This window comes from Phoca vitulina, unplaced genomic scaffold, assembly GCF_004348235.1.
Source record: "Phoca vitulina isolate PV1807 unplaced genomic scaffold, GSC_HSeal_1.0 scaffold2, whole genome shotgun sequence".
Lineage (NCBI taxonomy): Eukaryota > Metazoa > Chordata > Mammalia > Carnivora > Phocidae > Phoca > Phoca vitulina.
This window is the reverse complement of record NW_022589705.1, coordinates 83,922,539-83,941,237: the sequence shown is the minus strand read 5'-3', so window position 1 is coordinate 83,941,237 and position 18,699 is coordinate 83,922,539. Positions and strand designations below refer to the sequence as shown.

Below are 18,699 nucleotides of genomic sequence, written 5' to 3'. Positions count from 1 at the left end.
AAAGGTTTCTTAAGACAAAATTGCTTGTAAGTAATTTGAAAATTGTGGCCACACCCCAGTAATACATAATCACTGCCTTAGGCAAACTCTAACTCTGTCATGAATAGAGAGCCTTTGACTATTTCTAAGAGGTATCTGTTCTGGGATCCCAATACTGGTTCAGTAGAAATTGTTTTAGCGTTCTCAACAGATACCCAAAAATATCTCCTTAAAGCAACAAGGCCTCCTCTCATTTCTGCTTTTGGATGTGTTTGTTTTTTCCTTCTCCAAAGCTAATGAGGCACTCATAACCAAATATTTCCATGATGTTTTGCCACCAGCCCAATCTTCATAGGAAACTATCCAGATTTTTGCATCTTCCCCAAATATGGCAATATCCAGAGGGCTCACCTATGTGTGAAAACAATGTACTCCCAAATTTCCACAAGAACATCTGTACAAATGCATTAATGTAAAGACAATCGTGCCCCATTTTAATGAATCTGATGAAATGCCATTTTAAGAATGGGTGCTGGATTACTAAAATAATTCTCAGTGTTTTGATTTTTAAAAATTATACTTTTAATTATAGAATATTGTTAGAATACAGATGTAGATAGACACTAGCATAACTGTGACCAATACCATACAAAAAACTGCTCTACACACTTATTGTTCACTCACTCTCCACAACCATAGAAAACAGGCACAAAGTGTTCAGGGTATTTGCAGAAGCAGCCAGAGACTTGGGAGCAGAAGACATGCAAAAAGCGTTAGCAAGGAGAGTCTGATGCGTAGGTTCTACACAAAGCTCAACATAGCAGATGGGCAGCAATTAGGAAAAAGAGAGGCAACAGCTGGTCTGGCCCTTGCCCTTTTAACTTCCCAGCTGGAGTGTATGCGTGTGGAGAGATGGCTGGGGCACTTAGAAGCCTCTTCTTGAGCCACTCACCTCTAAGAAGCCAAAGGCAGCAGCACGAACAGGTTGGGGTGGGCAGGAGGGTAGGGAAGAAAAAAGGAGTGATACACACTTGGGTCGTGAGGATGCTGTCTTCTGTGGCCACTCCAAAGCTGATGCCCATTGTGGCCCACAGAAACAACAGGAGAACTCTGATATTCATTAAAACCATTAGCAACACTGATACAGGAAAAGACATATTCGAGTTTAGTCATCAAGAACATGTTAAGTCATTCAACAATTAAAATATGAATACCCACAGTCGGCTAGATTTTGTATAGAACACCAAACATGCTCCCTGCCCAAGTTTGTGTTTCAAAAGGAGTGGCAACATAATAAAGAGACCTCCTTGACTGAGTGGTGTTTCATTTTGTTACTTTCAAGGCTGTGTCCCTGCAAAGGATGCAGTCCCACACAGCTGTGGGTCCTAATGACTCATTTTAGTAGATTACCCGAGAAACCACTGGCTCCTTTAACACACCAAGTCCCAAAGAGCTATGGCAGAAATATTTTTCAAATGTTACAACACTCACAACAAAGCACAGTAGAAAGAACTTGGGGGCACGCTCAAAAATATATATTCCTTACTCTAGTCCCCTCACACTGCCACCCCCAAATGCCTGGGTAAGCATCAACATCTGGGGTATTTCTTAATTCCTATGGTGGGCTGGGATAAGGAGAACTGACACTAACAGGCTTAAATTGGGTCAACTCTCATTTTAACCACATGTATCTGTAGACTGAGAGGATGGAAATACATTCCTATCTAGGTTTATTAATTCCTTGTGACTAGCCCAAAGAGAAGATAATTCAGTCTGAGAACAGGACAATCACCCTCTCTGTCCAGTCATTATCTCCCATAATTGACTGATACACATAAACAAGTGCTTAGTTCTGTAAAAAGACAGATCTTACAGGAGAGTGCACACTAGAGCACTAGGGTTTAAATTTTTTCCTTAGAAAAAATGAAAACAAAAGGACATTTCTCACATTGGAGTTGTCTGTAGTTCTGTCACATGATCAACATCACCCAAGAACATGCTAATTCTGTGTGAATTCAGTTTCTGCTACTGAAAAATTACAGGAATACACGTTTTACTGTACATTACACACGCCCTTATGCAAGCCAAGATAAACACTGGGATGTGGCCCTTATCAAATTCTACATTTAGCAGTATACAGAGAATTGATCTTAAAGGGTAGAGGGGGAAGAACACAGAAAGGACCGGTGGTGTTTCTTGCAGAGGAATTCTGTGTTTCCTTCCCTGAAGTGGTCAATCCCACTTGCTTCGTACACTCCACCATCAGTATGGTCCTAGCTTTCCTTGAAGATATTTTCCCTACAATGATCCCCAAAGAAAATGAATACATTTTGATTAATGGCAGTAACAATAGTGGGCATCTCTTGCTAAAGTCACTACCACTGATAAGTCCTTGGTCCCCAAACCTGTGTCTCATTTTTCCCTTCAATCTGTATCTTCAGTTAGCTTTTGCAAAGATGCAAGCTTTAATAAAGTTAAATTAGAAACAATGAGGAAAAAAAGTTTTGATCATTGCCTTCATTGTGCAGAATCCTGCTCTCAGAAAGATGGAAAGATATAAATGCATGAGCAACTCAAGGAAAAAGCCTTTTGAAGGGGAAGATGTGTGTGCCCAACTACTATGGAGAGTGAATAGGTGTGGCAATTCAGGCAGTCTCTGGTTGTCTTTTTCCGAAGCAGCTGTGACCACCCTATTACAGTCCAACATTTCCCCTAGCATAGTTCTTTGGGCAAGGATGAGAGAAATAAGTTTTAAAGATTTACTCCATTTCCAGGCCTGAGTATTTACCAGCATTTATCCCCTGGTCTTCAGATTCCCAGTTATTTGTGGGGCTGATTTTGATGAAGTACTTCATTAATATCAAATGAATAAAAATCACTACTTTCAAGGAGGGGATAACATTCCCAGAGTTGTGGGTCAGAACTGCAAATGGCTTATCTTCTTTGATGTTTTAAACCATGGCCCACAAAGAAATTCAGTATGGTAAAAGAAGCTCAGTCTTGAGAGAGCTCTTTGATATCAAATAAAATTGTACCTTTAAATGAATCATTTCTTGTAATTACAGGACTTAGTCAGTGTGAACTCTCTTATGTTTAATAAGAGCTGAGCTCCGGCTGAAACTCTTCTCACATTCGGTACATTCATAAGGCTTCTCTCCCGTATGAACTCTTTGATGTGTGATGAGGTTGGAGCTCTGAGTGAAACCTTTTCCACACTGTACACACTCATAGGGCTTCTCTCCTGTGTGGGTTCTCTGGTGTTTAATTAGATCTGACCTTTCACCAAAGCTTCGCCAACACTCGTTGCACTCATAGGGCTTCTCTCCAGTGTGAATTTTCTGGTGTGTGATGAGATGAGAGCTCCGGCTGAAGCTTTTCCCACAAGCATTACATTCGTATGGCTTTTCCCCGGTGTGGGTTCTCTGGTGCTGAACCAAATGCGAGATGCGGCTGAAATTCTCCCCACATTCATTACAGTGGTACGGCTTTTCTCCTGTGTGGGCTCTGCGATGGCGCACTAGGTCAGAATTCTGACTGAAATTCTTCCCACACTCATCACACTTGTAGGGCCTCTCCCCCGTATGGACTCGATAGTGTTTGATGAGATCAGATCTCTCACTGAAGCCTCGTCCACATTCATTACACTCATAAGGCTTCTCACCTGTGTGGGTCCTCTGGTGCTGAGCTAGGTGAGAGCTCCGGCTGAAGCTTTTCCCACACTCCTCACACTCATAGGGCTTTTCTCCACTGTGTGTCCTTTGGTGCTGGATTAGGTGAGACAGCCGGCAGAAACTTTTCCCACACTCATTACATTTGTGGGGCTTTTCTCCAGTGTGGATTGTCTGGTGCTGAATGAGGTGAGAGCTTCTTCCAAAACTTTTCCCGCACTCATTACAGTCATAGGGCCTTTCCCCAGTGTGTGTTCTTTGATGCTGAATAAGGTGTGAGCTTCGACTGAAGCCCTTTCCACATTCATAACACTTATAGGGTCTGTCTCCAGTGTGGGTTTTCTGATGTCGATTAAGGTCTGAGATCTGACTGAAGGCCTTTCCACAATGAGAGCATATATGGTATCGGATGCCTGTGTGGACTTCCTTGTGAACAAGCAGATCAGTGACTTGTTGAAGAGGATAGCTTACCCATTCTTCTGCTGTTAAATCTCCCCACTGTCTTTCTGGTCTATCCCTGCTTTCAAAGGCCTCTTCATTTTCAGGATTTTCCTCAGTATTCTCAACAGGTCTTTCAGAGGCAGTCCCAAATTCTACATCTTCACTAATCTCTTGCTTTGGATTCACCTCGTTCTCACTCCTAATCTCAAAATCTGTAATAAAGGGTAAATAATAATAATAATACTGGCAAATACACAAAAAAAATTTATCTACTGTGTACCAAGCATTGTGCTAAGTTCTTTACCCGAATTACCTCAACCACCCCGAAAGTTGGGCATTATGATGATTTCTATGAATCATTCTATGAATGATTTAAATGATTTAAATCCAAGACCCAGAGAAGTGGGACACCTGGGTGGGTCAGTCAGTTAAATGTCTGCCTTCAGCTCAGATCATGATCCCAGGGTCCTGGGATCAAGTCCCACATCAGGCTCCTTGCTCAGCGGGAAGCCTGCTTCTCCCTCTGCCTGCTGCTTCCCCTGCTTGATCACGCACTCTCTCTGACAAATAAATAAATAAAATCTTTATTTTTATTTTTTAAGATTTTATTTATTTATTTGACAGAGAGAGACACAGCGAGAGAGGGAACACAAGCAGGGGGAGTGGGAGAGGGAGAAGCAGGCTTCCCGCGGAGCAGGGAGCCCGATGCGGGGCTTGATCCCAGGACCCTGGGATCATGACCTGAGCCAAAGGCAGATGCTTAACGACTGAACCACCCAGGCGCCCCATAAATAAAATCTTAAAAAAAAAAAAAAAAAAAGACCCAGAGAAGTGACTTGTGCAGGCTCATAGAGTAGAAAATGGTGGAGCCGAGATTTAAATCCAGGTCTGTCTGATAATAGTTCGTGCTCTGTACCACTACAGTTAATAGTTCTTTATGAAAATTGTATATATTCCTGGTGTTTTGAAAGAAAAGAGCCAGAAACAGAAAGTATAAGAGACTCTATTTTAGAATCTCTAAAAGCCAAGGGCCTAGATATTTTATGTGTGATTGTGTTGCATGTTATGTTCTTAACTTTTCAAGTCTTCATTATTACCATTATATAATAGTTACTAAGAATCTACTGGGTTATTATGAAAAAAACAAATTTTTGTCTAGCTATATCACGTCTTAGTTGACAGGAAAGGTGACTGCCAAACATTACTTGTTACTTTCCAGTGGCCTTTCAATATGAATAGAGGAGGGAAGGTTGGAGGATGCAAAAACAATGCCAGGCTCAGAACATACCTGACATTAACTAAATACAGTCTTCAAATGAAAATGAAAATATACAACCACTTTCTACAAGAAACTTTCTACCAGATACTGTATTTTCCAAGTTGTATTCTCAGCATACTCTTCAACAAAAAGGTTACTAGGTATGCTGGGAGAAAAGGGTCCATGAATAAATTCATTTGGTAAATGGTGCATCCAACATCTTCTTCTTAGAATTCACATGACATTTAACACATTAAAGGTTCTGAAGAGTCTGAGGTAAAGAAACCTCGTAAATATTATTAACCCAGTCCCAAATTTATTTGGGAAAGGAACTTGTGTGTGTGTGTGTGTGTGTGTGTGTGTGTGTGTGTCTGTGTGTGTTCTTCCATGCTTCCATCCTTCTAACAAGCGCTCCTTGGGCTGGACCATAGCCATATAAATTTACATTTCTTTAAGATTCTCACTTCCTGCTTTTGCTGGATTGAGTGGAATATTGGGATTAGAGACTGCAATACATCTAGGTAAATAACTTCATTTCTAGTTACTTTTCTAAAGGAAAGATCCAAGAATCTTGGAACATCAGGAAGAGCCCAAGTTTAAAAGGAAACCCCTCATAGTTGCCTTTTGTTCTGGAAAAGGCTACAGAAATAAAGATTTCCAAAAAAGAATTAGTCCTAATGAGTGGCAGATGACCTAGTGAACCATACACAGTTGCTAACTTCTGTCAAGTCTTACCAGAGGATGAAGTGAGTCAAAAGACCGTTCAGCTCAAGAATATACTGTTTATTATAGTTATACCCAGACCAAAGGATAGCTAAGAGAAGACAGGTTTGCAGACCATCAAAAAAATTAGCTTCCCTTCTTAATAGCATCTGTGACCTCATTTAGTTCATGATTCTCCTGAACAACATTTGACACACTCAAAACCTACGATCGACTCTGAAACACCTCTAGACAAGTACCTGCTCCAGATAAATAAAGGACCTCAGGCAAAGCCAGGGCTCTGAAGCCAAAACAAACACAAAAATGCGGCTTTTTGCCCTCCCATGAACCTGGGTCAGAACCCCCCTCATCTTCCAGTAAAACCACCATTTACAGGGGCATTTACATCCTGGCACGCACCATTATGTCAGACCTGTTTGGTCAGTGATCTGTACAAACAGGCTGGAGAACGATAGATGACTCAGGGCACAAGAAATCTGAATGTTTCTAAAATGGGCAGAAACAGTTTTTCTTTTTAGACAATATGACCTTGATGTTCCTACGCTCAAAGATTTGCCTGAGGACTCAACTCAAGCCAAAAGCCAATTAAATGCTTTTAAAAATCCAACAACTAGGTTGCGTTGAAAGAGTTAAGCCATTTTTGAGAGTCTTGAAAATGTGGGGGTAAAGAAAGAGAGAGAATCCTTACTTACCTAATGAGACAACGTTTCCGTAATTCTCCTGCATAACATCCCTGTAAAGGTCCCTTTGTGTAGGGTCCAGAGGTCTCCATTCTTCCCGAGTGAGGTACATGGCCATATCTTCAAATGTCACAGGTGCCTGAAATCACACAATGCTTCCTCATTACTTGGTATCCGGAGGTTAGTACCAGTTTTTCTTCTTGAAATTAGAGACATGGCTAGAATTGTTGAGAAGGCAAAAGGAATTAACTCTGATCTGGAGAGTCGAGAGAAGCAATAAGCAGGCAAAAAAAGAGATGTGGTAGAGAAGGGAGCCATTTACCAGCTGACTGCTCTGGTTCCATGGCCAGAGACCCCTGCCCACTCCAGAACTTTATCCTCTGTATGTCTTCTCAGAACACATACAACACCTACATCACTCCATACCTTTACTCACAATGTTCCTCTTTTCATGGAATCTCTTTCTCAGACTAGTGAAATCTTACAATTCTTTAAGGCCCTGTTCCAGTACCAACTGTTCTTCAGTGGCCCCTATCCCCCTGCTCTGCTCCACTCCTCCCTCGGACTCTCGAGAATTAATCACTCCCACTTCTTGGTTCCCACACCACGGCACTTTGTTCCCACGACAAATAAAGCTGTTATCACGTTGGATCACGGTTAACCGGATGCGTCCGTCTCCCTACAGATTGTGAGCAGGCGGGGAGGGCCCGTTTCATCCATCTTTTGTCTCCCCAGTATTTAAAGGCATACAGCTGGTGTTCAATAAATGCTTGTGGCTATTAATGGCCTGGTACTGAGGTTCCTGGAGGCAGGACACCGAAGCCAGCTAATTACTAATCCCAGGGAATTTCCAACAGGGATTTGCAGAGCAAAGAAACGCCGGGACAAGGTGGATAGGCAGAGGCAGGGTCCGAGAAGCCACCCCCGGCTTACCTGGGACCCAGCCATGAGTAGGGTGGCTGCCATCACGGACTCAAGGATTCACCTCCCAGAAGATAGAGCAGGAAAAGCAGCTAGCAGACAGCGCTAAAGGAGGCGAAAAGCAGGGCGTGAGGCACAGAAAACAGGCCCTGCCCACTCCCCAGGGCTGGAGTTCTGGCCGCCAGGCGGGTGGGGAGGGCCCTGGACCCGGGCCGGGTCACTCTCCTCCCTGACCCTCGAGCGCGACCCGCCCTCTGTGTCTCCGCCACCGTAGGGTGGAGGCACTGCAGGAATTTACTAAGACAGCCCCCTGGCTCGGGCCCTCCGGGGCCGGGGGTCAAGGCGATGCTGTCTCGGGGAGGAGGCTCTCAGCCCAGCCCACAGAACGCCTCCGCTCTCCCATCTCGAGGCTGGACCCTTTCCGGCAGCTACCTTAACCAACCAGCGAGCAAAGCTCGCAAAACGCTCTGCCAACTAGGTGCCGAACACTAGGCCCGCCTCTTGTAGCGTGGCTGAGCACCTCTATCACGCCTGCGCCTGCCCCGGTGGCCTGCCGGGAGTTGGAGTTCCATTCTGGCGTACAAAGGCCAGTCAGAGGCCAAAAACCAAGGAGGGAAAAGAACAAAAGGGTGAAGAAAGAAGCACGGCCTCCTAGCCAGGGCGTAGTATCTTCCGCTTTCTTCTCTTGGAGACCACAGCCCGATTAAGCCAGAGAGGTTGCCCTGCATCTCCTCACGACCTTAGAAGCTTATCTTGAGTCGGGCCTTAACTTCCACGTCGGGCCTAATTTAGGCGCTGGCCTGTGTTGGGTTCTTCTGGGATTAGCCCTCATTTGACAGCCGGGGCCTGAGAGGAAAGCGGCTGCCGCCCACTCCCCAGGGGAGACTCAGCGGCCGCGCTGTAACTTTGAGCTCCGCCCACGCACTACGTCTCCCAGCAGTGCCTGCGGCACCCTCACCCGGCCACTCAGACTACAACTCCCAGAAAGCCCCGCGCCGCCCGTGCGCTGGCTAGTGCAGTCCGCGGCTTGGCCAGGGGGCGTCCCGGCCCCATCGCTATTAACCCTATAGGGGAATCTAACCTTGTCCTTCTAAAGAGGGCGCCCCTTGAGGGGCGGGTTGAGTTGCGCCCAGTGGAGGGGAACCGAAAACCCTGAGGGAATACAGAAGGGAGGGTGGGGGACAGGGCGCCTAAGGAGGAGCGAGTCAAGCTTCAAGGCTGAGAAGAGTCGTCCTTATCATCCCTGAGAGCTTGTCTCCTAAAAGGATTTCTGACGGTTTCCTGTACGGATGGGCTCTCGGGGCTCTGGGGGCCTAAGCCGGGGAGACCATCAGGCTGCTAGCAGTCCCTGACCGGCTGAAGGTGGGAAGCCGAAAAACCCAGCTGGGAAAAGAACAGACTTACCTCTTGACCCGCAAAAATCCACTAGATCGCCGGCTCCAAGATCTGAGAGGCCTCAAACAGATTCCAAATCCGCAGGCAGAGTTCTCTGAGACTTCGGGTGTTTGGGGAGATTCTGGAGATCACTGGCAGATCCCGGATATCTCAGCCCCGTAGGTAGATTTCAAATCCGTAGACTTGCCCAAAGATCCGTAGGCAGATCCCAAAGACTCCCAGACTCTCAGGCAGCTCAGGGAAACCACAGACTCATAGGCAGATCTCTGAGACCACAGCAGCTAGCCAAGAAACACCAGCAGCAGCTAAGCTGCATTCAGCTGGAGTTCTTCCGAACGGAAGGACTTGAAGCCTTCCCTTTCCCCAGCCAGGATGAGAAAACTAGACAATGGCAGCCGAGCATTAGGGTAAGCAGGCATTCTGCGTGGGGAAGAGCTCTGAGCTCGCTGTAGCCTTGGAGAGGGAAGTGATGGAAAAAGAATATAGCAGCTTATTAGGGACTCCCACCCTCTTCAAGTTATAAATATCCCCAGAACCTTGGCTACGTGCCCAGAAGCCTGTTGTCTCTAACTTTACAGGAGACTTCTCTGCCTGGGCTGGGAAAGGGGCTTTTCTTTTGTTTTGCAGATACATCCACCCACTGAGTGACTTGAATTCCGCCCCCTTCACCCCCAACATGACTCCAGGCTATGCTTTTATTAGTGAGTGTCCTGTTCCCAGTACCCAGTTATTTATGGTTAAATTACTCAAGTGTCTAAAAAGAACTAGGACCCTACCCAGCCATGAGGCGGACTCCCCCACTCCCACTCCTCTTCTCATCCCCAGCTGTGAGGCTAGGAATTCTTTAGATAGCTCAGACTTGTACCATCCTACCCCATCTGAAATTTATTTGGGTACCACAAAAAAAGGGGGGGGAGGAATTGTAGAGGGTCCCCGAGAGACAGTGTCCATAGTGAGAAGAATGTGGGGTATCAAGGTCAGACAGACCTGAGTTGGAATCCAGGCTGTCTGTCCTTTAGATAGTCATTCAATCTCTCCAGGCCCATTTCCCTTCCCGTAAAACAGGGCAATCATACCTCAGGTGGTGGTGAGCACTAAGTGAGGTGACATAAAGCACTCCACACAGAATGAACACTCACATGACAGCTGGTATTATTATTAATCCTGCCTTTGGTGGCAGGGGAGACTTCCAGAAAGGCCTGTGGATATTTACCCTGGCTCATAAAATCTGGGAAGTCAGAGTGGCCCAAGAGCTGTGAGAATCTGCTGGTGACCTTCACCTCACATAGTGTTTCTGCTGGAAATCCAGAGGGACTTGGAAGTTGGGCCAGTGGGTGGATTCAAGCAAATTGGTAGATTGAGCCCAGTAGAGCAGAGGTATTTGAGGCTGCCAGAACCCAGCAAGTTGAGGCCTCACGCTCAGGGAAACTTCTGGGACAAGGAGGAGGGGGGTCAGTTCAGACTTTGGTGGAGTAATTGCGCATTTCTAATTGGGTCTAAGGTGAGTTGAGCGCCTGAGCCTCTCAGCCCAGCGGGGCTCCCTTTTCATCCCTCCTCTGACAGATTGCTTTGTAAACTTCCTTAAGCCTTTCTCCCCCTTGCTTCAGTGCTTTAAGTCCTTCTTTATCCTCCCAGTGTTTCTTTTATTCCTCAGGCCTGCCTGGGGGCAGGCTGCTGGCCTCCTTCTGTGGGTATGTGCTTTTCTCTCTTCACCTGGGACCCTCAAGAGGGTGGAGGAGAAGAGAGGCTGACAGCAACGGGAAAGCCCGACTGCCTTTGGTGCCCTTGGGGAAGTAGGGGAGGAAAGACGGTGGGTGAGGGGCTTCCTGCTGCAGCCTTCAGCGGGACTCTGAGGGTTGGGGGTCACTGGAGAAGGAGGTGGCTTCCTGCCCCATTGTTCAGGACTTCATTGTTTCTCAGGAATACTTATTGTATGTGAATTTTCAATAATTAACTTGGAAAGCTGCACGTGTTCCCATCATTCAGCAAACACTGAGCACCTACTGGGTACACGGGGCAGCGGAGCCCCTCATCGTGGAAAGGGGCCAGCAGAACCACTGGGCCAGGGTCTCCAAGTTAGGCTTTTGACATTATCTCCGAATGGGGTTATACATTGTGTCAGATCCACTGACCAATTTGATCAAAGATCCCCTTTCTGTGTCCTTAGGCTTGTTTCTTATTAACAAAGACCACTATGCCCGTGGAGCGCTATACATTATTGTATTTTAATAAATCCTATAATCATCTTGTGAGCAGCACAGTTATGGCGTAATTTTTTTGTATTAGAAGCCATTAATGTATTAAACATGGAAAAATATGCCTCAGTATTTATTTGTGAACTTGTTTTGCCATCTCTTCGTTTTCAAATATACTAGGAGCATCAAAAAAATCGAAGCGCCCCGGGTTCCTCTTGACCCCTGCAACGAGCCGAGATGAAGCGTCATCCCAGCACAGGGAGTTGGGGACATGGGGGACACACCGACTCTGGGTCGTTGCAGTCCAAGTGCTGTAGTATATGATGAGCAAGTCTGTGCAGAGGAGGGGGCGGACTGACAGCAGAGGGTAGGGGAGGAGGCTTCCCAGAGGAGGTGAAGTCTGAGCTGGCTTAGCAAAGACTGTAGGAGTCTTGGAGGTGGAGAACGAGGGGAGGGAAAGCATTCCAGTCTTCCAGAACAGCATGTGCGAAGTCAGGGAGGCGTGAAAGGACAGAGCTTGTTCCAGGATGGCCAGGATTGTGCAGGGCTAGAGGGAAGAGTGTGGGGGTGGAGTGGCAGGGGGAGGAAGCCGAGCAGGGACAGTCTCTCATGTCCCCTTGCCTGCCTGCCTCAGCCTTTGGCCGTGGATCAGCAGAGCTGGTGATGAGGTGCAGATGGGGGGCCGCCTGGGGGCTGGGCTGGGGTGAGAAGAGCAGATTGACTCTGCAGGAGGAGGGGGAGTGGAGAGGATTGGGAAAGAAGTTCTTTACCAGCTCCTGAATTTCAGCTGGTTTTCTCCTGAGAGGATCAACATTTTCCAAAAAATGTAAACAATTGCATTAAAAACGTACAACAAACTTATTCAGTATGAGTTCGCCTACTTAAAGGCGTCGGATAGGCCCATATTCACTGAACATGCTTGCTGTGTCTCAGTTCTGTACCAGACACTGTGCGGGGAGACAGGACACGGCCCCTCACAATGACCGCGGGCTGCTGTGAGGATTAAATGGGAGAATGGCGGCAAAACATGGGCACAGAGGAGGCCTGGGCACGCGGGCACCATCATTGTTATGAGGGAATAAAACACATCACAGATGCCCTGCGAGATGAAGCCCTATTTCACGGTGGCTTAGGGCATGAACGCGGGCCTGGGTTCAAGTCCACATTCTGTCTCCTAGAAGCAAATTACTCTCTGAACTTTGGTATCCTCAGTTTGTGAAAAGAGTATGATAATATGGGGCGCCTGGGTGGCTTAGTCGGTTAAGCGTCTGCCTTCGGCTCAGGTCATGATCTCAGGGTCCTGGGATCGAGCCCCACATTGGGCTCCCTGCTCCGTGGGGAGTCTGCTTCTCCCTCTCCCTCTGTCCCTCCACCTGCTTGTGCTCTCTCTCTCAAATAAATAAATAAATAAAATCTTTAAAAGAAAAAAGAGTATAGGGCGCCTGGGTGGCTCAGTTGGTTAAGCGACTGCCTTCGGCTCAGGTCATGATCCTGGAGTTCCGGGATCCAGTCCCACATTGGGCTCCCTGCTCAGCAGGGAGTCTGCTTCTCCCTCTGACCCTCCTCCCTCTCATGCTCTCTGTCTCTCATTCTCTCTCTCGCAAATAAATAAAATCTTAAAAAAAAAAATTAAAAAAATAAAAATAAAAATAAAATAAAATAAAAAAGAGTATAATAATACAATTCGTAGAGACAGAAAGCAGAATAGTGCTTGCCTAGGGCTCGGGAAGGAAGGAATGGGGAATTGCTTAATAGGTATAGAGGTGCAGTTTTGTAAGATGAGTACGTTCTGGAGATTGGCTGCACAACGATGTGAATGTACTTAACACTACTGTACTATATGTACACTTAAAAATGGTTAAGAGTGGTGCTCACTTTGGCAGCACATACGCTAAAGTTGGAACAATACAGAGATTAGCATGCCCCCTGCACAGGGATGACAGGCAAACCCGTGAAGCATTCCATTAAAAGAAAAAGTCAAAACAAAGGTTAAAATCATAAATTTTATGTTATGTATATGTTTTTTTTTTTTTTTTTTAAGATTTTATTTATTTATTTGACAGAGAGAGACAGCCAGAGAGGGAACACAAGCAGGAGGAGTGGGAAAGTGAGAAGCAGGCTTCCGCCGAGCAGGGAGCCCGATACGGGGCTCGATCCCAGGACCCTAAGATCATGACCTGAGCTGAAGGCAGTTGCTTAACCAACTGAGCCACCCAGGCGCCCCTATGTTATGTATATGTTATCACAATTTAAAAAAGGGGCACCTGGGGGTGCCTGGGTGGCTCAGTCAGTTAAGTGTCTGACTCTTGATTTCAGCTCAGGTCATGATCTCAGGGTCATGGGATTGAGCCCTGTGTGGGGCTCCAAGCTCGGCACGGAGTCTGCTTCAGATGTTCGCTCTCCTTCTGCTTCTGCCCCTCCCCCTCTGTGTGCATGTGCTCTCTCTCTCTCAAAGTAAATAATAAAATCTTTTAAGGGGTGCACCTGGTTGGCTCAGTCGGTAAAGCATGCGACTCTTGATCTTGGGGTTGTGAGTTTGAGCCCCATGATGGGTGTAGAGATTACTTAAAGATAAAATCTTTAAAAAACAAAACAAAAGAGTATAATAATAGTAACCCAGTTCATGGGGTCTGAGGGTTAGTGGGGACAATATAAAGTAAGCCCCTATACTCACAGTAATGACAATAGCTAACATTCACTAATCAAGTACTTTGTGTCAGGTATGATTGTAACGAATCCTCACAACCCTTTGAGCCAGGTGCCATTATTGCCACCATCTTACAGATGAAAAAGAGAGGCATGGAGAAGTTACATAATGTGCCCAAGATACCTGGCTAGTCAATGCTCAATAATTAATAGGTGTTATTGATACTGTGATACAAAGAAATCATCATCATCATGGTAGAATGCAGTGTAATTATTAAAGTGTCACAGCAGTGTGGGAGTTCTGAGAAACATCTCTTGTGGCCAGGGGATTAGAGAAGACTTCACAGAAGATGTGCATCTGGCGAGGGAGGCAGGGGGAGGGGTGAACTAGGTGAAGAGGATTAAGAGGTACAAACTTTAGTTATAAAATAAATAAGTCACGGAGACGAAAAGTACAGCACCGGGAATATAGTCAATAATATCGTTAATGTTGTATGGTGACAAATGGTGACTATAATCTCTGTGGTGAGCACTGGGTCATGTATAGAATTGTCAAATCACTATGCCGCACACCTGAAACTAAGAATGTATGTCAACTGTACTTCAATTAAAAAAAAGATACGCACCTGAGGAGAGCCTTGAAGAATGGGTAAGATTAGGACGGGGCGGTGGGAGGGATCAGAATAGGCAGCCACAGCTGGGAAGGCCCATCAGGTTTTCAAGGACAGGGCAAATACCTCCCATAGGCTGGAGCAAAGGGGCAGCAGAGGTGGAAGATAAGCCACCCAAGGCAGGAGAGGAGCTTGAAAGTCAAACCAAGGAGTTTGAGTTTTGTTTGCCAGTTGGAGGGAATCCAGTGGAGGAGACTGGGGGAACGATGCTCAGAGCCGTGCGGGGCAGATGCAGGTAAGGTAGGGATGCTCTGAGCTGGGAGGCCAGTAGAAGGTCTTTGCATCAGTGTAGGAACAAAGAAACCCTGAAAGAATGCTGCTAGTGTTGGGGGAGAGCAGGGTTGGACAAGGGAGGGGCAATAGAATCAGTAACTGACAAAGAGAAGAGGGCAAGGGGAGGGTCAGAGATGGTTCTAGGTAGCGATCTAGCTGACAAATATAAAAGACAGAAGAGGACACTTAAGAGAAGATGTGAGTTTAGTTTCAGATTAATTGTATGGAGAGGGCCAGCGTATTGAGAGGAGAAATCCAGAGAGACACTTGGTGACATAAGTCTTAAGCTCAAGGAATCTCAGGGCTAAAGACAGATTTGGTAGTCTGGATGAGCCTACTAGGAAAGATTTCTCACTCCATATAGTCTTTCAGGTTCCTGTAACCTTTAGAAAATATCTTCTAAGTTGGTCATAAGATCTTGAATGTACTTTGCTTTCAAGGTCTTTTGGCCATGACATTGCGGGTGAGAAGTCCTCTCCTTCATCCCAAGCATGGTCTCTGTCTCACCTTCCCTGACCTTGCCTTTTTCCTCCTGTAAGGGAGCAATCTCCCCTCCCCTGGGAAGCCTTCTTGGTGGCAGAAGTTCATGCTAACTCCCTTGCAGCTCGCCCCTCTTTGTCTTTGACATGAAGGAGGGGATGGGGTTAAATCACGAGTCCCAGCCAAGAGGCTGTGTGCAAGGACTGTGTGACGAGGGGCACAAAGTACGGGGGCAGGGCAGAGGCCAGCCCTGCAGGGCCTGTGTGTGGATCCTGCCAAACACAGTGGGGGGAAATGGAAGGCCTGAAATTTGGGGTGGTAGAGGGGGGGCACTATAACATGATCAGATTTGCAATTTCGAAAAGCCTATTCTGGTCAGTGCAGGGGAGAGCATGAACTGGAACAGGTCCAAAGTGGACACAGGAAGACCAGTTGGGAGGATACTGATGTCTGCTGATGAACACAGTCTGAGGCCTATTCATGCTTTTCTGTGTCCTTTTGTGAAGTGGAAGTGTACTGTATAGATGTGCGGGCTGGAGCCGACTTGTTCTTGTGCTGTTCAATCTGACTCATCTCCTTTGTAAACAGTAAGGTTATTGAGGGCGGAGATTCAGTGTTTGTACTTTTTCCTGTGTTGTAACTGCCCACGACACGAGGAGCACAATGGGGACTGAGACTGTGACTACTGAAAGTCACCCCACGGGGCCACCTGAAACAGCCCGAAGTAACATTTATCGACACAGTTATATGGATAATTGTTGCTTTTGGTTTCTAGACATTTGGATGGAAGATTTGATCATGCAAAGAAAAAGTTGGATATCTCAACCCTTACTACTCAAAGCATGGTCCGTGGACCAGCAGCATCAGAATCACCTGGGAGCTTGTAAGAAACGAAAAATCTCAAAAAAATAGAAAATTAAAAATAAATAAATAAATAAAAGTTAATCAAAAAAAAAAAAAAAGGCAGGGGACACCTGGGTGGTTCAGTCGGTTAAGTGTCCGGCTCTTGATTTCCGCTCAGGTCATGATCTCAGGGTCGTGAGATTGAGCCCCACTTGGGGGCTCAGGGCTGGACGTGGAGTCTGCTTGAGATGCTCTCTCTCCCTTTCCCGCTGCCCCTCCCCCACCCTGCTTGCGTACGCATTCTCTCTCAAAAATAAATAAATAAGTAAAAGTTGAAAAAAAAAAAAGAAAGAAAGAAAAACTCAGACTCCCCTCCCCCCAGCCCAGACCCGTTCAATCAGTATCTTCAGTTTAACATGATCCCCAGGGGATTCGGGCCCAGTTTAAGAAGCACCTGGCTGTGTAAACAACACTGCTCCCCACTCCTGTGGGTAATATTTGTACCTCAGGTATGGCATTTATCACATCCTGTCTGGTGTGGAAGACTGCTTATGGTTTCTTTCCCTGCCAGGCCGGGCATTCCTGGAGGGCAGGGGCTGAGCATTGTGTTCGGCTCCGGAGCTTCCATAGCATCAGGCACAATGACAGGAAGCAGAAGACCAAGGTTTTGGTCCTGGTTCTGCCACTGAGAAGCTCTGTGTGTTTTATCTTCTGAGAGAAGATTTTCTGTCCTTGGGGCGCCTGGGTGGCTCAGTCGTTGGGCGTCTGCCTTCGGCTCAGGTCATGATCCCGGGGTCCTGGGATCGAGCCCCTCATCGGGCTCCCTGCTCAGCGGGAAGCCTGCTTCTCCCTCTCCCACTCCCCCTGCTTGTGTTCCCTCTCTCGCTGTGTCTCTCTCTGTCAAATAAATAAATAAAATCTTAAAAAAAAAAAAAAGATTTTCCGTCCTTCCAAAGGACCCACCCCAAATCTGACGTTGGCAAGGCTGAAGATGGTGGCAGATTTCTATGCACCATTTCCTTCCTATCCACCGTTTCGTCTATAGGAGGAGGCACATGATGGGTGGAAGGAGGAAGGCAGTAATCAATTCCAGAGTGGATGAGGCCCGGGCATATAAGGAACGTGGGCGGAAGTTACTCCCAACAGCTGCCCTAAGAGGGAACCAAGGCAGACAGAAACCAGCCGCCTCTGCACCATCACCCTGTGAAGTAGGCACTCGTGCCGCTCCTATATTTACAGGTAAGAAAGCGGCTCAGAGAGGTTCAGTGACTTGCCCAAGTTGCCAGGAGTTCAGAGACTCCTGTACTTAGGCCATTTTAGAAAACAGAGTCCAGGAGGCTCAGCCTGGGGCTGTCAGGAAGGCTAGGGACAGTCAGAGACTGAGACCCAGGACATGCCCACCAGACCTGCTCACAAGGCTTTTCCAGAAGGTTCTAGATTTGCCTAAAGCTCCTATAAGCCTAAAAAGCAAGCCAATGTCATTGCAGGAGGAATGTGACAAGGCCCCTCGTGCCCTACAGACTTCCTCTGAAGCTCAGGCCACAGATGGAGCTGTGCTGAGCGGGTTCTGAGCCCCAGGATCTGCAGAACTTGGGCATTGCTGTAACCTTCACTCCGAAAACTTGAGCTCAAGACGATCTGTTCCCTGCCTAGAGGGACCAGGTCTGGAGTCCTTAAAGGCCCCTGAAGTCAGCTACGAACAGGGGATGGCAGAGAGTCTGGGAAGAGACCTTTCTATACGGCGTGGGAGTCCCATCTGCCGACGCCAAGCAGGGTACCAGCTGTTGCACACGTGACTCTGGGGTGGGGTGGGGTCAGCTTTGTGTCCGGCTGGTATTTTTCAATTCAGTAAAAGCTGAGAGGTTGGGATGTGAGGGAAGCGACTCAAAGCAAAGGACTGTCAGCCCACAGTCCAATAAGACATGACACCTCAGCCATGAGGCTCTGAAGTCTCTGAGCTTCTGCAAGAGGTTTGTCGACACAGACTCTGAGCATCATACTCCAATTAGGCTGCCCTGTTAGCGACTCAATTTTAATAACAGATTACTAGTTTGCAAAAGAATTCTCCCTCTGATCCCTAAGACCCCATTCAGAATTCAGCATTTTTCTTCATCTTAATTTTTATTTTTTCTCCAGCTACAATGGCTTAGTGCTTTCTCTTTGTTCTTCCTCACCTTGTTCACCGAAATCCTGGCTGGCGGTTCTATCAGCAGAACTACAAAACCAAAAAGGCAATACCATTTTAGAGCTCTCCCTGTGTCACCCAAGGAAGCCAGGGGCGGGGGAGACATGAAAAAGAAGGGAGTATCTGGAGCCATAGAAACCAGAGTCCAAATCCCAGCTCTGCCCTTATTAGCTGTGTGGCCTTGAATAAATCACTCAGCTGTAAAATGGGATCATAATTCTGGCCAGTGCAAAAGGCTAGCAGGTAATAATAATAGGAAATTTGATGCTGCGCATGTGGTGGGCTTTTAATTCGTGGTCAAAAATATCACTGTGATTATTAGTCATCAGATGGCTAGACTT

At 46.7% G+C, this 18,699-nt stretch overlaps 2 protein-coding genes and 1 non-coding gene across 7 annotated transcripts in view; 1 reads left to right on the top strand and 2 right to left on the bottom strand.

Moving 5' to 3' along the window:
* Positions 1-548: 548 nt before the first annotated feature.
* Positions 549-9,659, bottom strand: ZNF436 (zinc finger protein 436). Of its 5 annotated transcripts, none has more exons than XM_032391444.1 (4): positions 9,075-9,658; positions 7,683-7,775; positions 6,762-6,888; positions 549-4,300 (listed from the first exon to the last, which is right to left on the bottom strand). In XM_032391444.1, exons 2-4 carry the CDS (start codon positions 7,713-7,715, stop codon positions 3,048-3,050), a joined length of 1,413 nt encoding a protein of 470 aa, XP_032247335.1. In that variant the 5' UTR covers positions 7,716-7,775; positions 9,075-9,658; the 3' UTR covers positions 549-3,047. The 5 variants fall into 5 exon arrangements, with proteins under 5 accessions (XP_032247335.1, XP_032247338.1, XP_032247339.1 ...); XM_032391447.1 differs by lacking the exon at positions 9,075-9,658 and adding an exon at positions 8,191-8,575; XM_032391448.1 differs by lacking the exon at positions 9,075-9,658 and adding an exon at positions 8,103-8,171.
* Positions 9,660-13,127: 3,468 nt separating this feature from the next.
* On the top strand, positions 13,128-13,231 carry LOC116626860. The gene has a single exon (XR_004298362.1). It is a non-coding gene; the product is annotated as a U6 spliceosomal RNA (small nuclear RNA).
* Positions 13,232-18,270: 5,039 nt separating this feature from the next.
* Positions 18,271-18,699, bottom strand: part of TCEA3 (transcription elongation factor A3) — a 37,416-nt gene continuing 36,987 nt past the window's right edge. The window contains exon 11 of the mRNA XM_032418110.1: positions 18,271-18,388. Within this exon, the coding sequence (XP_032274001.1) occupies positions 18,380-18,388 (9 nt within the window). The 3' untranslated portion in view covers positions 18,271-18,379. The remainder of the gene's footprint in view (positions 18,389-18,699) is intronic.